The 22,161-nt window shown below is 42.3% G+C and overlaps 3 protein-coding genes across 3 annotated transcripts; all 3 read left to right on the forward strand.

Moving 5' to 3' along the window:
• Window positions 1-1,850: 1,850 nt before the first annotated feature.
• Window positions 1,851-5,073, forward strand: LOC121626393 (C-type mannose receptor 2-like). Its single transcript, XM_041964875.1, has 5 exons — window positions 1,851-1,933; window positions 3,044-3,084; window positions 3,465-3,848; window positions 4,005-4,346; window positions 4,564-5,073. The coding sequence occupies exons 2-5, from the start codon at window positions 3,051-3,053 to the stop codon at window positions 4,908-4,910; spliced, it is 1,107 nt and encodes a 368-aa protein (XP_041820809.1). The 5' UTR covers window positions 1,851-1,933; window positions 3,044-3,050; the 3' UTR covers window positions 4,911-5,073.
• A 100-nt stretch (window positions 5,074-5,173) lies between these two features.
• LOC121626388 (C-type mannose receptor 2-like) lies at window positions 5,174-9,026 on the forward strand. The gene is made up of 5 exons (XM_041964869.1): window positions 5,174-6,747; window positions 7,072-7,112; window positions 7,278-7,658; window positions 7,875-8,216; window positions 8,434-9,026. Exons 1-5 carry the CDS (start codon window positions 6,476-6,478, stop codon window positions 8,778-8,780), a joined length of 1,383 nt encoding a protein of 460 aa, XP_041820803.1. The 5' UTR covers window positions 5,174-6,475; the 3' UTR covers window positions 8,781-9,026.
• An 871-nt stretch (window positions 9,027-9,897) lies between these two features.
• On the forward strand, window positions 9,898-20,538 carry LOC121626374 (protein mono-ADP-ribosyltransferase PARP14-like). Its single transcript, XM_041964848.1, has 15 exons — window positions 9,898-10,158; window positions 11,045-11,178; window positions 11,609-13,735; window positions 13,899-14,135; window positions 14,233-14,457; window positions 14,662-14,728; window positions 15,227-15,373; window positions 15,529-15,588; window positions 15,717-15,893; window positions 16,292-16,430; window positions 16,513-16,568; window positions 17,419-18,126; window positions 18,210-18,343; window positions 18,452-18,629; window positions 19,184-20,538. The coding sequence occupies exons 1-15, from the start codon at window positions 9,984-9,986 to the stop codon at window positions 19,462-19,464; spliced, it is 4,845 nt and encodes a 1,614-aa protein (XP_041820782.1). The 5' UTR covers window positions 9,898-9,983; the 3' UTR covers window positions 19,465-20,538.
• Window positions 20,539-22,161: the final 1,623 nt, after the last annotated feature.

Genomic DNA, 22,161 nt, shown 5'->3' on the forward strand with positions numbered 1-22,161 from the left:
ACAGAGTCTCACTGTGCAGTCCTGGGCTGTTCAGCTCTCCAGCCCTGCGTCAGCATCAGCAGCGACAAGCACTGCGAGTCTGTCTGCGGCAAAAAGCAACATGAGGCCTCTCAGCAACGTGCTGGGAGCCTCCAGGACATCTTCACTGCTCCTTGGCACAAGTTCTACGAGTTTCCGAAAACCTTGAACACCATTCGTCCAAAAGATATTCCCTCATTTGGCGTTTTGATGATGGTGGTGGAGAACGCTGTCTAATATTGGTCCAAAACCTAATGTAAATGTTCAGTTGGGTTGGGATCTAGTGTTTGTGAAGGCCTTAGCATATAAACTATAGCTTTATTGTATGATTTAGAACCTCTGTGTGGATGATCTGCATTCCTTATTCTTCTGCACTTGTTTATTCTGTTTTTTTATGTAATTTGTTGCCTGTCTACGTAAATACGCCACCATTCAAAAGTTTGGAATTGGCTGCCACGAAAGCTTCATTCAGTACAGTCAACCAGCTCAGAGGACAACTCTTTACTTTCGAGAGGTCTTTCATGCTCTTAGGTTGTAGAAAGTCCTCTTTACAAATAGATGTTGTTTTGTATGAAGGGGTTGCAAAAGAAAAGTAATGTTTTGTACATGGAGAACAGAATGGTGTACAGTGGTTCAGTGAGACTGACAAGAGGGCAGAAAGAGGCAGAGATACGTCTGAGCAACAGTTAAATAACAATTTCAGAAATCAGCAGTCATCACTAAAAGAAGCACAAGATTTAAATAGGAACAGAGCACAACACAACAACTCTAAACGGGCGTGTTAATCATTTGATTAACCTTTTTGGGGGGCCAAAGCTATTTGAAATTTAACTAATACATTGCATGACTGAATTGCACTTTTTTAAATCTATGTTAAAATTGCCGGTAGCGAAGGAAAGAAGAAGAACATCGATATAAACAGGTGATTCCAAACTTTTGGACAGTGATGTATAATTTCCATACACATATTAGAGCACGATGTTCAGGAAATGTGAAAACTGGCCATATTAAATAAAGGACAGAAGAAATTAAATGAAAATCAAGAATTATTGAAAGAAGCTTGAGCATGTGGAATGAACACACACACACACACATACACACGCCCAAAATCACTCCCTATTCACTGTTTTTTCACATTTCACATTTTTGCAGTGTAGTAGTAGAAAAATGATCCTTGTTTGACCTCACTGAATCATCCATTAAGTAGTTTTATCACTCTAGGTAGGTGTCCCACAGGGGTCTGTTCTTGGTCCTCTTTGATTTTAGAAACGCACTTGAGAAGCTTGTTTTTTTTTAAGCTTTTTTTTCAAACTAATTACATAGTTAGATACTTATTAAATAGAAAATGTCTCACATTTTATCTCACATTTTATTTGAATCACCTTGTTATGAGTATGGAAATTTTTGCCATACAGCACACTCAGAAGTTCCCACAATAAACCAGAAAAGATAGCACATACATGAAATGTGTGCATTAGAGATGCGTATTACGTCTGAAATATGCAGTAACGATCAAAATGGGATGAAATCATTGCTGGTAGGACAGTAATTCTAACTCAGAGGGTCAGATTATCTATGAATGATGAGTTTAAGATTCCAAAACCTGCATCTTTAGAGCTCAAATAATGAATGATTGATAATAATGTTTCTTTCAAACTCCTTTAATCTGCATTATTTGTAGAGGCTGCAGTTTCTGTATTGTACATTGTACAGGATATGGACGTATTCTTGTCAACAATGGACTTTTTCCTGGCAATGATAAAGATCTGAGGCCTCAATATCTCAATATTTAAATATTCAAACGCTGATGTTGACGTGGCAACCAGAGCGCACGAAGAGGATGAATACAGTGAGCAGGCTTCATCAGAGAGACATCAGAGCAGAGTGAAGCTGAGGACAGCAGGAATCAGCAGAGGTGAGTTAAGACGCTGCTGTGTCCTTCGACCTTTCATGTTAGTGCATGTACAATCTCATTCATTTAATGTGATTAATGTTTTCAGGTAATACTGAAAGTTCTGAAACAGCATGTTTGCATTTTTACGGCCTTTTTGCATGCAATAACAAAAACAACTTCTAATATATTGACATCTAAATACCACCTGTAGAGAGGCTTTATTCCAGCTATTATAACTTGCAGAACAGATTTTTATTACCAAAGAAACACTTACCTATACCTATAAACACCTATATATCACTTTTAGAAGAATATTCTGCTTTTAGTTTGCTGTATGTTCAATGTTTCATGTGTCAGCTGTGACCTTTGAGATGCGAAACAGACTCATATTTACAGCTCACAGTCAATCAGAGTTTATTTCCTTCTGTTCAGTGACTCATGGAAACGCTCTGTGGCGACTCTGTGTTGAGCTACATCTTCAAACAGTGCAGTAACACAGTCTGAGGGCCTAAATCAAGTCACTGGCTCTGCCACGATCCCTTCACGGCAGCTCTGTGAGGAAACACTGTCCATGCAAACACAAAGTTCAAACTTAAAAGACAAACTCATGCCCACTTGATGCGGTCTCTTCCACTGTGCGTGTGCATGTGACTATTGTATTAAAATAGACATGAATAGACGTGAATCTGAACCTGTTCTTTAACATATTGCAGCTGCGTTTGTACATTTTCTCCTCAGCAATGTCTGTGGAAACACCAGTTACGAAATATAAGAGCGTCAGAGTTCAGAACGTTATAAGCTTCCAGGCAGAAGAGTTAAAGCAGGACTGTTGTTCTGTACTGCCTGATACCCTACAGGTGTTTCTGTTATTGTGTCCACGCTCAATGCATTTGATTATCTGTGTTTCACTGAAATCACACATTTTCATGTGCTGAAGGCGCCTTAATTCTTATTGTGAACAACCCACCAGCTGATCTTCCTCTTTCTTACCAGCCTTCTGCCTAAACGCTGAGTCCTGAGGGAGCTGGACAGTTTTTTTTTTAACAAGCTTCACTGTTTTTATTTCCATAAACCTGTTAACACCATCATGTTTGGGTCACTGCACACTGACATGTCAGTTTCATCTAACAGAGCAAAGATGCAGCGGAGTCTGTTTCTGCTCCTTCTGATGGGTAAGTGGATCATTTTAGTACCACAGCTGGACTCCAGCTCCAACTAGAATGACTCCAGTTTAATCTGGACTCATGAAGCAGCTCGCTCCTCTTCTCACTGCAAAGTCAAATAAGTGGACTCACATTGTTGGTTGTTGTGGAATTGTTTGGTTTCTGCTTGTGAACGCTTCTTGTTCTCAGGCCTCTCTTGGAAAAGAGATCTTACTCTCAGTGCGACCTATTGATTAAATAAAGTTTAAAAATATAAAAAAAAATAATAGTAATATTAAGAGGAATGATGTAAGTGGCATGCTCTACATGTGACCTGGGAACTCCTGGTTTTGATTTGATTTGAGATTCTTGCTGCAGCATCAACACTGAACATTGTTCTCTGTTTTCAGGTCAGTGTTCTTTCTTCATGTGTCACCTCTGTGAGTACCACTTCATTAGCGACAGCAAGACCTGGGAAGAAGCCCGGAATTATTGCAGAGAGACATACACTGACCTGGCCACAGTGTATGACATGATGGATGCTGAGAGACTCAGTGTCCCGACAGGGAGACAAGAGGGGGCCTGGATTGGGCTGCAGAGCCACCCGGGGAAAGAAAACAGGAGGTGGCACTGGTCTCTGCCAGGGGTGGAGCACCATGAAGCTCCGGAGTGGTGGGCTGATGGTGAACCAAATGGCGAACAACTCCTGTCTTTTGAGAACTGTGTGTTGATGCACAATGACAAATGGATGGATCAAAATTGTGAATGCAGCAAACCATTTATCTGCTACAATGGTGAGAATATATGACAAATACTGCTATTGTCTGTATTCAACAAATCATAATAATCATTATTTACCTGTTTTGAAATAAGAAAAAAAGGATTTTATGAGATGAAATAACTTGTAAATTATATGTATTTCTTATGGTGCAAGTGTGTTTATTCCACAGATGAGACAGCCAATAAAAAATTATATTTCATTAACAAGAGCATGACGTGGCCAGAGGCTCAGAGCCACTGCAGAAAAAATCACACTGACCTGGTCAGTGGTATCACTCAGTTGAATGACGATGAATTCAAGGCTGAGAGGAAAAACGAAACATTTGTCTGGATCGGCCGGTTCAGAGACACCTGGAGGTGGTCGGACAACAGCAGCTCCTCTTTCAGAAACTGGGATCTGGAGTTATTTAGAGATGATGAAGAGCAGAAATGTGCTGTGATTAAGTTTAACGGAACTGGAAAATGGAGCTCTGATGATTGTCATGAAGAAAAACCCTTCTTCTGCTACGAAGGTGAGTTTTACAAAGGTCTGCCTCTGCTGTTTCCTCCTGTAGGAGCAGCGCTGGAACCAGAAGAGCCAGCTGAAATCTGTTATGCATTTTTTTATGGAATTTCTCCATTTCTGGATTCTGAATGTTTTTAACTTCAAGAAAAAAACGTTAAAGCCGGACAAAAGATGAGCGACACGTTCTGACAGTTTGGTGTTTGTTTTGATCAAATCCACCACAGATAAAGTGGTCCTGATCCAGCAAAACAAAACCTGGGAGGAGGCCTTGAATCACTGCAGAGAGAACCACAACGACCTGGTCTCCATCACCAACCGTAACGAGCAGATGTGGGTCCGACAGAAAGCCAAGAGGGCCTCGTCTCCTTATGTGTGGCTGGGCCTGCGCTACACCTGCACTCTGGACTTCTGGTTCTGGGTCAGTGACGAGGAGGTCGGCTATGAGAACTGGGCCTCAAGCGAAGAAACGGATGACTGTGACTTGTCTGGAGCCATGTCCGGAGGAGGGGAGCATAAGTGGTCCAAAAAGGCTGATACGGACAAGTTTAATTTCATCTGTTCCAACTTTTAAAATCCTCCCAACTCACCAGCTTTTGGGCATCATTTGTTTAGAAGCTATTTACACATGTTTTCTGGGTTCATTGAATGGCATTTTGGGAAATGTGAACATATTTTTGCCTCCTTGTCACATCTGAGTCTGATGTTTAACTGAATATCTTACAAATTTCTTACAGTGTGCATTTTCTTTTCTGTTTTTCGTTTTTTTTTTTTGTGTTATTTTGCTTCTTGTGTCTTTTAAAACATGTTTGATCAGCAGAGAGCAGCATACTAAAAGCAAAGCACAGCCATGAGCGCTCATGTGAGGGAGCAAAGGAGCTGAATCTCCAATACACTGCAGCAGTAATATTAATATTCTGTTATTTTATCATTATACAACAACATTTCTTAATGACGTGTTAGATTAAAAAAAAAGCCATGATGGTACCACAGCAAGAAGCCTCATCCTTTGTCCAAGTTCAATGAAAACTGAAAGCAAAACCACAGAAACCGAATATTTTCATGTTTTCTCTAATGGTATATCTCAGCCGCTTCTGTTCAGCGCATACTGTTATTGGCTTCTTTGGTTGCTAGGCTTCATAGGGCAGATCAGGATTGGTCAAGTTGCTCCACAGAGCAACTGGAGACAAGATTAAACCAACTGTTGTGTAGCAACTGAGTGCTTTGCATGAACATTTCACTGTAAAATCATGCAATGTTTTACATTCAGTCAGTACAGATGTTTTTTGTGATGTGTCAGCTGCGTTTGACATTTGAATCCAAATGAAATGAAATGGATGGTCAGGAACAACGCTGGGCAAAATCATTTCTCGTGTCTAGACGGAGTTTTTCATTATGATGGTCAACATAAATCAAAACCATGTCAGCTTTATCGCGGCAAAGCAAATGCAAATTAATGCCCAGTTTAAGATGTTCATCCTTCTGGTTTCAAACTGGCAAAGCTGCTAATGACTGAAATGAAATGAGGAAACCAGACCGCTGTGCTGAACCCATGAGTAAAAACGGGACACTGGGCTGCGTCAATGGTTGCAGCAGCGGTGAAAAGTGACAGTTATGCACTTTAAAATCTGAGAAATTAATCTCACTTTAAAACCCCTGCAAGCTGATTGCCTTAAAGAAGCCAAGTGAAGTGGAATAGGAATTGTGTGTTGTACTACCAAATGCTTTTTTTGTGTGTATTACTCTCCCTGTTCAGTTTAAGTAACTGAGAAACCTGTTGAATGGATATATTGTGCTTGATACCTGGCTACAGTGTGGACGACTCAGAATTACTGCTTCAAACAACGAAACCATGTCAGGTGTCACAGTGCGCTGATTTTTGTCAGACTTAATTGATTATAAATGGTGGTGAAGTGTCAGCGTTTCAAAAGCAAACAAAAATGAAAGGGCTGAATTAGCAAGTTTGCCAGAATAGCAAAGCAAAGGTCCCTTCAAGAGGAGAGGGGACACCAGCACCACGGGGTGCAAGAACATGGCCGGTGATGAAATCTTGCAGAGATTAAATTAAGTTAAAAACAGGGGGGCCCCTTGGTGAGGGGCCACTTATTTAAATTCAATTCATTTTCCCCGTAAGTGGCAATGAACGCTTCCTGTTTCTGCTTGATTGACAGTCAGCAGTCCAGTGTTTTCTCTCTCCCTCTGTTCACTGTCGCATTATGCAAACGACCTCTTCGCCCATCTGATACGGACCTGTTCTGGTCATCGGTGGATCCTTCTGGCCGCGGCTTTTGCATTTCAATATTCAAATGCCAACCTCGAGGCAGCTACAAGAGATCGCTGTCCACCAGGCGAGCGTCTAACATTCAAGGGGAGACGCCAGAGAGAGGCAACGAGACAAGAACCCACCAGATGTAAGTTTAAACTTTGTTGTCTCGTGTGTGTTTAAAACTGGACAGTAGATATATGTAATACATAATACTTTTTTTTTCATGTTCGTGGGTTAATAAAAAATCATTACGTTCGTTCAGGTTTGACTATGGTTTGCATATTTCCTACCAGCCTGTGATCATCTTCTTTTTTGGACTAAACTTTGTTTCCTGGAGGGAGGGGTGTTTTTTTTTTTTTTTTTTTTTTTTTTTTTGGTCTGAGTGTTATTTCATCAGAGAAAAGCCGTCAACACCATCGTGTTTGGGTCCCTGCGCACTAAAACATCAGTTTTTCGTTTCGTCCATCAGGGCAAAGATGCAGTGGAGTCTGTTTCTGCTCATTCTGATGGGTAAGTGGATCATTTTAGAACCACCGCTGGACTCCAGCTCCAGTTTGTAGCTAAAATGACTCCAGTTTAATCTGGACTACTCACACCACTGCGTTGGTGGGACCTGGTTTTAAATTTGTCTTAAGATTCTTGTTACCAACACTGAACATTGTTCTCTGTTTTCAGGTCAGTGTTCTTTCTTCATGTGTCACCTCTGTGAGTACCACTTCATTAGCGACAGCAAGACCTGGGAAGAAGCCCGGAATTATTGCAGAGAGACATACACTGACCTGGCCACAGTGTATGACATGACGGATGCTGAGAGACTCAGTGTCCCGACAGGGAGACAAGAGGGGGCCTGGATTGGGCTGCAGAGCCACCCGGGGAAAGAAAACAGGAGGTGGCACTGGTCTCTGCCAGGGGTGGAGCACCATGAAGCTCCGGAGTGGTGGGCTGATGGTGAACCAAATGACGAACAACTCCCGTCTTTTGAGAACTGTGTGTGGACACATAACTCATGGGTGGACGTCAGGTGTACTTCGAACAGCACATTCACCTGCTACGATGGTGAGAATATGTAGCTTTTAATCCATCTTCAAACTGAATGACTTAATGCTGTTTGTGCGATTACTCTGCAAACATCTGAGCTAATCCAGATAAGTCTTTCAGTGGTTTGCCTGCAACTGGTAAAGGAAAGTATTTGATGAGACTCAATGACTTGATAGGATGTGTATTTCCTCAGAAACACATATGGTGATGCAAGTTTTTCTGTTTATTCCGCAGAAAGCAAGGAACCAGGTAAAAAATTCTATTTCATTAACAAGAGCATGACGTGGCCAGAGGCTCAGAGCCACTGCAGAAAACATCACACTGACCTGGTCAGTGGACTCACTCAGTTGAGTGACGTTGAATTCAAGAGCGAGACAGCCAACAGAAAAACGTGGATCGGCCTGTTCAGAGACACCTGGAGGTGGTCGGACAACAGCAGCTCCTCTTTCAGAAACTGGGATCTGGAGTTATTTAGAGATGATGAAGAGCAGAAATGTGCTGTGATTAAGTTTAACGGAACTGGAAAATGGAGCTCTGATGATTGTCATGAAGAAAAACCCTTCTTCTGCTACGAAGGTGAGTTTTACAAAGGTCTGCCTCTGCTGTTTCCTCCTGTAGGAGCAGCGCTGGAACCAGAAGAGCCAGCTGAAATCTGTTATGCATTTTTTTATGGAATTTCTCCATTTCTGGATTCTGAATGTTTTTAACTTCAAGAAAAAAAAGTTAAAGCCGGACAAAAGATGAGCGACACGTTCTGACAGTTTGGTGTTTGTTTTGATCAAATCCACCACAGATAAAGTGGTCCTGATCCAGCAAAACAAAACCTGGGAGGAGGCCTTGAATCACTGCAGAGAGAACCACAACGACCTGGTCTCCATCATCAACCGTAACGAGCAGATGTGGGTCCGACAGAAAGCCAAGAGGGCCTCGTCTCCTTTTGTGTGGCTGGGCCTGCGCTACACCTGCACTCTGGACTTCTGGTTCTGGGTCAGTGACGAGGAGGTCAGCTATGAGAACTGGGCCTCAGGCGGAGGGACGGATGACTGCGACTTGTCTGGAGCCATGGCCGGAGGAGGGGAGCATAAGTGGTCCAAAAAGGCTGATACGGACAAGTTTAATTTCATCTGTTCCAACTTTTGAGTTTATATTACGTCTGTTCTCAGGGTCGCTAAAGGTGTTTATAAAAATGGATGATTTTCTGCCTAAAATCCGAAACATCTGAATAACACTGAATGAACTTGGTGTTATTTTAGTTTTCCGCCTCTTTTATTCATCATGTTCTAATTTGTGTGTCATGCTCTCTGTTGAATGTTTTGATCTTAACTGGTGATGGTGATCGTACGTCAGATCATGTTTCTGTGACGATCTCTTTAATTGATTTCTTTCACCCCGAATAAACTGTTAAACCGTGGAGCGGTCCCCTTTTTCTTTTTCTTTTTCACCCACAGGTTTGTTGACTGCGCTTGTGTTTGGTTCACTGCACATTCAAATACCAGTTTCTAACTGGGTCCATTCACAAGATGAGACACCGGCTGCTTAATCTGAAGACAGAGCCCGGTATTAATCAAGAGGATGGTGTAAGTAAGTTGTAGGTGTGTTGACACATACCACAACTAAAAGTGGTCTCCATTCCAGACATCAGTTTACCCCTGATCATGCTTGATCTGACCATATACCTCAGTGTCTTGGGGGCTTGTTCTTGAAATGCATGCTACTCTTCAGGGCCGTCGCTTCAGTATTTTCTCCAGTTTTAGGTCAATGAAAAGATGTAAAGCAACTGAATTAATGTCATATTTGTCTTTGTCGACTAAAATATGCTCAGGCCTAACCCCTTTCTGATCAGCAGCATTTTGATTAGTAAGTGTAATTTCATTTAACGGCAACAGATTAAATAATAAATGACATTTATTTACTCACTAAATTACCTAGCATGGTTACTGGTTACTAACCAACAGTGGCTGTGTGTGGTGGGAGCCAGAAGAGAAACAGGTTGCTGTAGCATTTACAACCTTTGCACAGTGTTGGGAACCACTGGTTGAATCTGCGTTTGGATTGTCAGAAAAATGTGCTGGAGGAAAAAGTGCCACATTTCACTGTGGGAAGTACAAGCAGCCTAGACAGGAAGAGGGGAAATGGCTTGAAATTGAACTTCAGAGAGGTATTTGAGTGAATGCCAGTGATGAAGTCAGCGAAGAGCAGGAAGTCTTGTGTTTCCTGGAAGTCACGCACGTTTGTGTGCGCGGTGCTCCTGTCAGGACTGGAGGGCGCACCTGAGCCAGCTGACAGCCCAGAGCGCTCCAGCCGGATCCCAGCCTGTGTGTGACTGTGTCGGGGCTTCGCACCATGGAGGCTGCCTATCAGTATCCCGTTTTCTTCGAGTGTGCCAATTTGGACGGAGAGCAAAAGAAAAGGATAGAAAACTACTTCCACATTCGCCGCAAGTCAGGAGGAGGCGACTGCGGCTCGGTCACCAGCACCAACGACCGTGTTTACCGCGTTGCGTTTAAGGACCGAGATGGTGAGACAAGTGGCTCAGCTGATTCATTCGCCTGTTTTTTTGAGCAGTTTTCACTGTTTGCAGACCCACATCCAAACTGTCTGCCTGTTCGCATGCAGCATTTAAACTGTATATTCAGCTAAAGTGGAAGCGTATCATTCTACTTTCACTTTCACATTGAGTCCGGGCTGCTCTCCCTGTTGTGCAAGGTTGCATTGGATCCTGCATGCTGACACACTGCTTAATATTTGTGTCCTCTTAAGATAATTAAACTTGCGTATTCCAAACGTCATAGCTCTGTGCAACCCATTCTCTTGCTCCACAGTGACTCTGCAAAGGAATCCAGCTTTCATTCCAGCGAATCACTGCACCACGAAACTGCGCCTCCGGTGGAGAGGGTGTGACACTGACGGCACAGGTTGCCATTAGTTGAAATGAAAAAAACTGCACATTTAAAGCGTTGCTGGAATGTGACACAATAGATAAAACAGCCCCACCCCTCCCACAGATGAGTCACTCAGACGTTTTAGAATTATTTCGCATCTCTTTGCGGTTATTTTGCGTGTGTGCAGCTGTTTCGTGGTCATTTTGCACCTCTTTGTGGTTGTTTTGCATCTCTTGCAGTCATATTGTGACTCTGTAAGTGACATTTTGCAGGTGAAACTGAAACTGGACCTCAGTTTTTTAGCTCACACCAGACATTGAGACTGCGTGACCAGTCGCAGCAGATCCACACTAAAATTCTTCTGTACAGATATAATTCTAAGCACTAAAGCACAACATATAGAATATGGTTCCCCAGGGGTCCCCTGAACCTTTGGGTGCATTGAAAAAACAGCAGACTGAAGTTCAACTGCATTAACGCCACTGATGACTTGGTTTTCAATAAATCAAATTTCTGTCTCAGCCCAGCAAAGGGTCCTGCAGAAATCTGAACATGTGGTGGAGCTGGCAGGTGGTCCTCTGGTGCTGACTGTGCGAGGCAGCCCAGAGCCTACAAGCGAGTCAGTCATCTCAAAAGTGGACTTAACTTCATCACAGGTCAGTGTGGACAGACTTCCAGAATAGTTTCTCATCTCTTAGTAAATGTTGTGCAGAACACACAAAAAAGTTGGTTCTAAAAACAACAGTTTTCCTTATTATTATCATGATAAGGTATAAGTAGCAAGCACTTGTTGATTTCAGGTTGATGGGAGCAATTAAAAATGATTTTGTGTAGAAATGCTTCAGGGTTTGTGTTGAGTCAAGTCAAACATTAGGAATTTTAATCCTGGTGAAAATCAATGCAAAAAAAAAAAAAAAAAGGAAAGATCATTTAAATGAACTGAAGTTAGTGAGAGTAAAAGAAACACTAACCATTCAATAGTATTCACTGCGTTTGTTTCATAGCAAAACGTAGATTTAATTTTCCTCATATTCTGAATGTCTTAAAAAACTTTTTTAATTGATATCATGCATATTTTTTCAACAGCAAAGACAGCAGGCGGGTCTTACTTCAAACCTGCTAACAAGTGGTGAAGAGTATGAACTACATCTCGATTCCTACCTCGTTCGTTACTTAAAGGAATGCTTAAAGGCTGAGAAAGAACTAGAGATAAAACTCGCCTCTTTGGCCTGCTCTGCCCAGCTTGACCCAGAGAAGGGGAGGGTTTTAGTCCGGGGTTTAGCTCAACCTGCTGCTGGAGATGAAGTTCGAAATTGGAGAGCCGAGGTGGACAAACTCTTTGAGGGCTACCTGTGCCACTATGAAGTGGAACATCACAAAGTTAAAGCTTTGCTTCAGTCCTGCAGCTCTCGTCAGACCGCAGACGAGGTGAAGGTGTACAGCGAGGTTGGGTTGGCTGTCGTGGTTGGGGAAAGTTCTCAGGTGAGAGCCAGGTTGAAGGAAGTGGAGGACTCACATGTTAAACGTGGGCCGTGCATAAGTGAGAAGCAAATCACTACTCGTCGACTGGGGGAAGCCAAGCTGCGTCTCCTCTGGAAAGAGGTAGAGCGCAGTTTGGGACGAGATTTTCCGGGAGTGAAGGTGACGCAGGGAGGTGCAGGTCATTTAGTCTTGGAAGGTTCTGTGGAGGCGATCTGTAAGACTGGAGACTGGATCTCTGATAAAGAGAATTTAGTGTTAGAAAGGAAAGTTTCTGACCTGAGCCTACATTTTTTGGCCTTCCTAAGGAAGGCTTATGGATGTCCAACACTACTTGGTGCCTTTCTAGGGGTCGGTGACAAGGTGGAAATGGAGTTACGAGACACAGAGCTACGTTTGTTCGGCCTCTCTGCTGTTGACCTAGATGACACAGAAAAAAAACTGCAAGAAAAATTCAAGGAAGTCAAGATCGATGTTCCTGACTGCTCTGCTGTGCCTTCTGAGCTTCGTGAAATGCTCAAGTCCAAGACAAATAAGCTAAACCAAGGGCAACATAGGGCTGAGGCCTGGTTTCGCTCAGACGGCACAGTGTGCTTACTGGGCCACATGAAAGAGGTCGAAGAGCTGAGTGAAGCTGTCACACAGTTAATTTTGGACCAGTCAACCATAGAAGGCAAAGTCATTCTGCCTTTCCCAGAGTTAGCACAGCTCTTACCAGAATTGCTGCAGCTGCAGAAATTTCACTATTCAGGAGTTAAATTCCATCCTTTACCATCTTCCTCTAGGCCCATTGTGGTGTTGGAAGGTCCATCCAACAAAGTGACTGAGGTCAGGAACAGACTGGGTCCATTCCTGGACTCCCTTGTTCAGGACAGAGTCACCATTGACCTGCCAGGGGCTGTAAGATATTTCGCAAGTCCCCCTGGAAGAGAGAACATTTTAAGTGTTGCTCGTTCTCAGAAGTGTCTCGTACAGCTCCAAGAACAACCCCACACTACCAGACAGAATTTGGCAAGGCTGAGTGAAGGCGGCATGACTGTTGCCAGCTACAGCCTTCGTGATGGGCTGCAGGTTCTGGTGTGTCAGGGTGACATCACCAGGCAGGATGCCGATGCCCTGGTGAATGCTGCCAATGAAGATCTGGACCACAGTGGAGGTGTTGCTGCCGCCCTGAGTAAAGCGGGTGGCCCTCAGGTGCAGAAGGAGAGCAGCACTCTGGTAAAGCAGGCTGGACGAATTCCTGTAGGTGATGTGGTAGTAACCACAGGGGGGAATTTAAACTGCAAGAAACTGCTGCATGCTGTTGGGCCTGTACGTGGAAAGTTAGATGGCAAAGAAAAGGTGTTAGTAGAAAAAGCTACCAAGTCTGCTCTGGATTTAGCAGAAATGATGGAGTTCAAGTCCATAGCCATTCCCTGTATCAGCTCAGGTTTGTTCGGTGTTCCTGTCACTGTGTGCACTGAGGCTATTGTATCTGCTGTTAAGAAGTTTGGCGCTCAGGGAGGGCGAAGTTTGAGCAGAATCATCCTGATTGATAACAGAAAAGAGGTGGTGATGGCCATGCAGGAAGCATGTAATCGACTTCTCCAAGGGATTACTGTAGGAAGCACTACAGGTGATTTAGGGTTCCAAATGGGTGTTGCTATCCAAGACACTGCAAGAGGAGCCACTGCTGGAGCTCCTGGAGATGGCGTCCATGTAGAGATCATTAAAGGAGCCATAGAGACCCAGCAGGTGAGAAACTTTTTTGGATTTGATTTATTTTTGAAGCTGCATTGATGTAAATTTTGCTACTTAATTTGAGATGTTTCAGAAGATTCTACTTTTGGGATAAACATGGTGGTCCAGATGATTAAAGTGTAAACTTGGATGAAATTGGACTGCTGTGTTCTCCTAGGCGGATGGCCTGGTATCTCCTATGGCTGGCCATAATCCTCTTTCTACCCGTGTTGGAAACGCTTTGTCCAACGTGGTTGGACCTCAACTGAGTGCCAGATTTCATCAGGAAGCAGGAGGTGCAACACTGCCCGGTGACACAGTCCTGGTGGACGGCTTGCCTGCACTTCAATGTAAAGGCGTGTTCTTCCTCAACCTCATTCCCTGGGACAATAACCAGCATGGAACTGCAGTCCAGGTCAAATGTTTCTGTGTGCTGTGAAGTGTTTCTTTTGTCTCCTGCTGTCCTAAAAACTAATGGATGTAGTAACCTTGATAATCCTTGATTCTTCCAGGTTCTGAGACAGGGCATCAGAAAGATGCTGGTTTCCTGTAAGATCAGAGGCTATAGTTCAGTTGCTCTCCCTGTGCTTGGGACCGGGTCTGTGTTGTGTTTTCCTCACAGCGTGGTTTCCAAGGTTGTGCTGGAGGAGGTCCGTGTATTTGAACAGAACCAATCCAACCCAACATCTTTCCTGGTCCGTATTGTCATCCACCCCAATGACAAAGAATCTAGCAAGGTAAAGAAAATGCAGCAGCAGTGCCCTCTAACAAAAACAGGAGTAAAAAATTGATCACATCCTAAAGAAATGCTGGTGTTAAACCTACTCAGAACCATTGTCATGTATTTTATTTTCTGGCACAAGCTCAAATGGCAACCAGATCGCACTGTTTTTTGTTCTGCGTGTTGAACTGGTATTAAATCCTTCACTTTGCTCCTACAGGCCTTCCAGTCTGCCCAGGAAACTTTGCATCTCAGAGGATTCACAAACGATGCAAACCCAGACCAAGGTTAATGTGAATTGGAATGTGAACTTCCTGAGCAAGATTTTGAGCAATTATTTGTTTTCAATCTCTAAGGCTGCTATAACCATTGAAAGGCTGCAAGGGAGGCAGAAAAAAACATCAAAGAGGCTCCAAAACACAACCACCACCATGTTACCGCATTTAAAATCATGGCTAACATGCTAGCAAACTATTAGCTTCTTGTATATTGAGCAGATTAACTTGTTAGATTTCTTCTCAGCTATTTGCTAATTTGTTTGTCTGCTGGGCTGGGCTAATTTGAGTGGTGCGATTCTGTCATACAAAAAATCTGCATGTGTAAAATCAAAACAAGAAGCTAAATGAGTCTTAAAAAAAGTTTTTTTTCTGTCAGTTTAATTTTATTTTTCTTTGACTGTGTCACCATTTGGCTCAGTTTAAATACAATCCAAAAAATATGAACGCAGGTTGAATTGAAAATATTAAAGCATGATTTTACTTTCTTTTTCACTGGCGTGACTTCAGCTTCCTTTTACCGCCACATTTCGGTGACTGATGATGAGGTCACGGCCATGCTGGGTGGAGTCAAGCTTCAGATGGTCTGTGGTGACATCACTCGTGAGAGCACTGATGCCATTATCAACACAACTGACTTCTCCAGCAACCAGTCTGGTATGATTGATGGATTTTCTAGATGTTTTGATTGACTTTAAATGTTATTTATAGGCCGCAGCACATTAGACTGGTGTTTTTTTTTTAGACTTTTGTGTACATTATACTAACCTCAGCTAGATCCTACAGTAACTGTGTGTTCACAAACCCCACAGGCGTGTCCAAAGCCATTCTGACTGCAGCAGGGGCCACTGTCCAAGCAGATTTTGCACAAGGTAAACCTCAAGAGTGGAGCGAAAAATAGTGAAAAAATAAATTAAGGGGTTTTCAGGGTGTGCAAATGTATTGATTCGCTTTTGATGATGTCATGATGTGTCATATTTGCTTTTGTGTTTTGTGTCAGTGGGAAATCCAGCAGACTACATGTGCACCACAGGACCCGGGAAGCTTGCCTGTAGGGAAATCGTTCATGCTAGCTTTAACTCTGACCCTCAGGTGATCCGGAAAAAGTGCAAAAAGATACTGAAGCAGTGTGAGAGCAAAGGCTACCAGTCAGCAGCCTTCCCAGCCATCAATACTGGTTTGTACTGTGTGTATATGGATTTATGTGTGTGTTTCATGCATGTTTATGTGCATTGTGTACACCAACTTTGTCTTAATCGCCTAAGTGTAGTAACAATTTCATCTTTATGTCTAGTTTAGTTGAAAATCGTACATATAAATAAATGTATTAACACATGAGATGAAGTAGAAATAAAATGAATTGTTCAGGTAGAAACTAATAATAAATCTATAAATCTACTGATTTCTGTTGGCCTTTAGTAGTAGGCCAATATTCTTTAATGACAGTGTAGTATCTAAAATGATAAATCTGCAAATACACTGATAAATACACATGACAGATAAAAGTAAAAATAAAAATGGCAACATTGGTGGCATGTCCATGTGGATTCACAATCTGTCTTGGTGTCCCATCAGGTGTGGGTGCTATGGACTTTGCCAAAGCTTGCAATGCCATGCTGGATGGCATGACCTCGGCTATTACCGACTTGAAACCCAAGTCCCTCTCGCTCATCCGCATTGTCATCCTGCAACAAGCGGTCTTCCAGGCTTTCAGGTCAGCTTCAAATCTTACTTCGTGCACGGGCATTGGTGCTGCAACCGTGTTAAACTTCCTGTCCTGTGATATGTTTTTGCAGATCAGAGCTGGAGAACCGCTTTGGACAAACAGCCACTCGTCACCTCAACATGAGAGGTCAGTATTATTTATACGGCTTGAAGATTTTGTACTTGGTAGCCAATTATTATCACATAATATCCCTGATCTTAGTTTAGCCTAGTGGCATGCTAATATTTGCAAAATTAACTTTAAACCCAAAGTACAGCTTAGGCTGCTGGGAATGTCATTTGATAAGGTCTGTGACAACATACATATGAATTATAACCTGAAGAACAAGCTATAATTTCAGGGGATTACCAAAGGTAATAGAACTGATCCTTGAGGGATCTTGAACGGCTGTTGCAACTTTCGTGTCCATCCATGCAGTAGTTACAAGACGTTTCGCTCAAATGAAGAAGCAGAAATATCAACCTCATTGTGCCGCCAGAAGCCTTTTTCATGCTGTGGGCGCCATGAATGTCTGTACAACATTTAATAGCAATGCATCCAATGCTTATTGAGATGTTAAAGCCCAAGTGGTGACTAACTGACCAACCAGCACTGCCATCCATGGTGTCACACTGCTGTGTGGCTAAAAAAAAAAAAAAATCAATTGTGGCACCGTAAATGTGCATTTTTTTTTTTTTTTTTTTTTTTTTTTGTATTTTTCTCATTTTAGTTTTTTAAATTGAAAAGTGCATGTGTTCTGGAAGTCAAATATTTAAATCATGAAATAGTTTTGACAACAACAACAACAAGCTTCTATTGCGACTGTGAATCTACATCTTGCGACAACTAGCCTCCACTTCAAAACAGTATGAGCATGATGATCAAGAAACATGCCTGCAGTCCTCACACATGGTCTATATGAATGCATGTATGTGGCTGGCTAACTATATCCTTTTGGAAAGCCATGAGCATAATTCCTTTTTTCCTTTTCTTATAGAAAAAGCTGAACAAAGGCTCAAGAAGTGGCAAGACAAGTTTTTAAGGCCTTTCACAACTTCAGCACCGGAAGGCAAAGCCATCATCTCCGCAAAGCCACCGCCAGCTGTGATAAGCGTGATTAGCTGTAGTCCAGACACCAGCATGACCATCAAGAGAGATTTGGAGGGGATCCTGCAGAAGCAGCTGGTACAGAGAGAGGTAGATGAGCATAGTTTTTCCAGGCTTGATGCCATGGAGCTGGAGGCAGTGCAGGCAAAAGTCAAAGTCTTAGAAATTGGCGTGGAGTACAGGAGGCGACAAAGTTCTGAAGGCGTGAACGGCAACAGAGCGGGAAGCACCGCTAGAGATCAGTTGGAGCCGGCAGGAAATGCGTACGTGCTACAAGGCCTAAAAGAGGACGTTTTGAGCGTTGTTGAGCTTGTGACCAGAGCGATCCAAAAAGCACTTCGCGAAGACCTCCAAGAAAAAGAAGAAGCAATGTTGGCTCTTCGCGTCCAGTGGTCGATTCAGCAAGTAAATGGACTCTGGCATGATCTGAGCCTGGGTGACAACTACCGGCTGGAGGAGGCTCACATGAGGAAACAAGTGTCCGCAGATGTTACGGCACCAGACGGCACGAAGGTGAAAGTAAACCTTAAGGCGGAAGAAGCCACGAATTGGCAGACGGGCATCAAGTACAAAGTGAAAAGGAGCGAGGCAGAAACAAGTATGTCCCATTTTGTACCATTTTTTTTTCATTTGAGATTCAGGAAAGTTATGTTAAGACCCTAACTTCTTCTTCTACTCTAGCCTTAGAGTTGCCAAAAGAGTGGGACCCTATGCACGAAGACGTCTTTAAAAAGGTCGAGGTGCAGTCAAACTCACCGGAGTACCGTGACGTAGCCCAGGGTTTCCTTAAAACAGCTAAATACAACATTGTCAAAGTGAGTATGCGAACACAAACACATCTCTCATAGCCTCATTGTCAGCTTTTAATGCTTGAAAACCTACAGTACAGAATAAGTAATTATTTGATTGTTTTCTGATCTCAGATTGAGCGCGTGCAAAACCTCTACCTGTGGCGCGCCTTTGCCGTGTGTAGGCAGCGTATACTCGCCAAGAACGGCTCAGCAGGCGTCGGGGAGAAGCATCTCTACCATGGCACGACAGCAGAAGCATGCAACTGCATTGAAAGGGACAGATTTGACAGGAACTTCGCGGGAACACATGGTAAGTAATGTTCTGTCTCATCCCCCGAAAATCCAAATCAATAAATCAATAAAAAATAAAAATGAAAAGTTAGGAACGAAACATTCTTGGGGATTATTTATTAAAGGTTTGTCAGTCAAAACACAGCTAATGAGCTTCATCAGGGCTGTGGGTGTGTTTTGATCAGATCTAACTGACGCTAAATGCAGAATATCGACATTTAGAAGTCCAGGTTTTGAGCTTAAAGTAACATCCTGTTGCAGTGTTTTTTTGCTCTACACTGAAAATGCCTGTTTAAAATGACATTTGGGAAAATACACTTGTTTTGCTTTCCTGCCAAGAGTTGGATGATACCACTCTCATTTTCTGTGTGATATAAGAAGCTTCTCGCTTAGCTTAAAAGACTAAGAAACATGTCATGTTTGTTTTATCCGAATAAAAACTCTCTCTTGGCCGTGCTAAGATAAGCTAAACTAACTGGCTCCTGGCTGTATCTTCAGGAAGGTAATGTCGATCTTGAACCTTGAACAGTTCCTTAAAGCTGACCCGTCTTTTCTTGTGTAATTCTATTGCAGCTGCTGTTTATGGGAAGGGAGTTTATTTCGCAGTCAGTGCAGATTATTCGGCTCGTGGATATTCCCAGGCAGACGCGTCAGGCCTAAGGCGAATGTATGTCGCTCGTGTCCTGACCGGCCGTTACACCGTCGGTAGCTCTTCCATGAAGGCCCCACCGCCTCGAGGCTCGGACCCCACCGACTGCTTTGACAGTGTGGTGGACAACCAGCAGACGCCCTCCATGTTTGTGATCTTCCACGATGACCAAGCCTACCCAGAATACCTCATCACCTTCAAGTGAGGAAACGTGACAAAACTCATCACTTGTTAAATCCCAGTGATACCTTAAAATGTGCCAAGAATTTCTTCCTCCAGTAAATATTGTATATATCATATTTTAATTTTGAGCAGTGTTAATTTCTCAGAGGTATAGAAACACTTTACAGTATCATGAAAGCAACCAACGTGGTGACAAAGAGGCAATATTTTGAACAAAGAATGTAATGAATTCTAACATTCACCCCTGTATTGATCAGCCTTGTTTTGAAGGACAAAGCTGCACCATAGAAACACTCCTTGAAATGACTTTGGTTTTTGGAATCTGTTTTGGCAAAGGCTGTTCTTTAAGGGTTACTTTCATATATTTTATCTTGTCGATTAATAGAGTCCTTAACCTGGAACTGTTTGTTTTGTTGTTTGATGACGAGCATAAAGGCCATGATACAGCAAGATATTTTTTCCAGATATAAGTTTAGATATTTAGCATTAGTGCAACATGTTGACTTGGTCTGAAAATCTTTGATATGTACGGTTTTATGCATGTAAGGGACACATGCATTTTAACAATGTATTTCAAAGTAAAATAAGCCTCAGTTTCCTCATTCTCAGCATGAAACAAATAGAGGCTGTGCCAATTGCTTTATTAAACGTGATCACACTAAATTTGAATGCAAGTACAATTATGATCCCAGATTTCTGCAGCGTTATGGCTACTTTAAGTGAGTTTCCCTTGATAAATAACAAATTTCTTTGGTGTTAAAATGAAGACTACATTAACACATTAACAGTGTGATCCAAAGTGAAGGTGCCAACAATTTGCATCATATTCATGACTAAAAAGAATGCACAAGCGTCAATGTCACATGACAGCTGATACACCTTTATTGATAACTGTAGAGGGAACAATGGAAATAAAAGAGCTGTAATAAAATGATGATTTGTGAATGAGGTTATGATTTATTTGTGGGGTATGTTTTGGTTTCATGAAAGTGACTGTAATCATGACAAATGCATCGTCACTGAGGAGCACAGATTTCAACATGACATATGTACATTTGTAAAAAACAAAAAACAATACTGAAATCTTTACAAGTTTTGACTAATGAAAATTTCGTTAAATCAATTAAATTATTAAAATATACAGGTTTTGTTATTGCTTCCTATTACCTCCAACATAAATCAGCTGAGTAAGAAATAATAATAATAATAAAATTTGATTTTTAGCTGATCATTAAGTGTTCACAGCTGTAGAAAGTATTACAAGTTTCATCTGTTTGAAATCACAATATTTTCATACACTTCACATGGGGTAAAGCAAATATCCACTGAATGAGGAGTACTTATTTCCGTTATCGCTGATCCTCCGATTAGGCCAAAGGCAAACATTGACATGGTCTCCAACCTGGAGCTGCAGGATAGCGCTGTTAGATCCAGAGAAGGGGTGATTTGAATTATGATCATACCATGACACTATACTGTGTCCATTTTTGTACAAGCTTCCACCGCAGCTTCCACTAATTGAGTCCCAGCAGAAGGAAGTGAAGGTGAAATAATAGACTCCTTGCACTGGTGCTGTAAAATAACCTGCATCAAGCAACAGCAATGAATAAGTTAGCACTTTACTGAAATAAAACAAAACAGTTTATTGAGGATACTGCAACAGAAAAAAAAAATTTAAATAACAAAAGTTATTTTTGGGACAACCACCCACACGGTGCTTTCATGGGTTGTGTGTGTATAGTCAGTGAGCCAGTTAGGAAAAATGTTATACTGAAATACTGACCTGTGTATGTGTTGTAATGTCCTCCAATGTTGGTTAGAATATGTCTGTACACCAGAGGGTAAAGAACATTTGCAGGACCAATGGTGCCATCTACTGGTAATGCAACGGAAAATGCAACCCGACGTTGTCCTGAGAATATAAATACGATTATACAGTATGTCATTATTCTGATTTTTGTTAAACAAAAATGTCATCACAGCTCAGATGGAGCTCAGCATTCATCCATCTGTACCATTTCACATTTTTTAAACCTGGAATCTGTGTAACAGCTGACCTGTGCACATGATTAATTACTGTCAGGTCCTGACCAATGATGCTGCAGGTAAAGGTTCTGATGGACATTTCTTCAGATTATGTTGTAGATGCAATAATGAAAAACATTGAGCTCATAACATGTGGTTTGCATGTCAAACTCTGGCCCTGCATGATCATTTGTATAGAATATTTTATTACCATGATACTCGGTGCTTAGTTCAGTCACCATGCTGTTCACTGCTGACAGCTTCCTCTCAGTGGCCTCCAGCTTTTTGTTTGTTTCCTCCAGGATTCTCAGAGATGCTGCAAGCCTTTCTTCCAGAGGCTCCACCTCCTTCAGCGCCGTGCTTTGCCGGGTTCCTGTTGAGTTTGTCGTCAAAATGGCTAGCGTGTCCAGTCGTCGGCTTAAATTCTGGATGGCATTCGTCTCTGACCAGGTGTCTGCCAGGTCTTCATGTGTCAGCTCATTGTTCTGGGTCTGACCGCCCTCATCTACAGCATGGCATGCAGATTGACCAAGAAGCAAGCACACAGCCATCATCACTGAGAAGTTCTCCATGTTTCAGCTAATCTCGCCCTGTATATTTGAGCATTTACTGAAATGACTGTTGGCTGACAGTGAAAGGGTATGTGATTAGTATTTATAAGAAAGTCCAGGTTAATAATTGTTTTTCAAGGATG

The sequence above is a fragment of the Chelmon rostratus genome, chromosome 23 (assembly GCF_017976325.1).
Source record: "Chelmon rostratus isolate fCheRos1 chromosome 23, fCheRos1.pri, whole genome shotgun sequence".
Classification (NCBI taxonomy): Eukaryota; Metazoa; Chordata; class Actinopteri; order Chaetodontiformes; family Chaetodontidae; genus Chelmon; species Chelmon rostratus.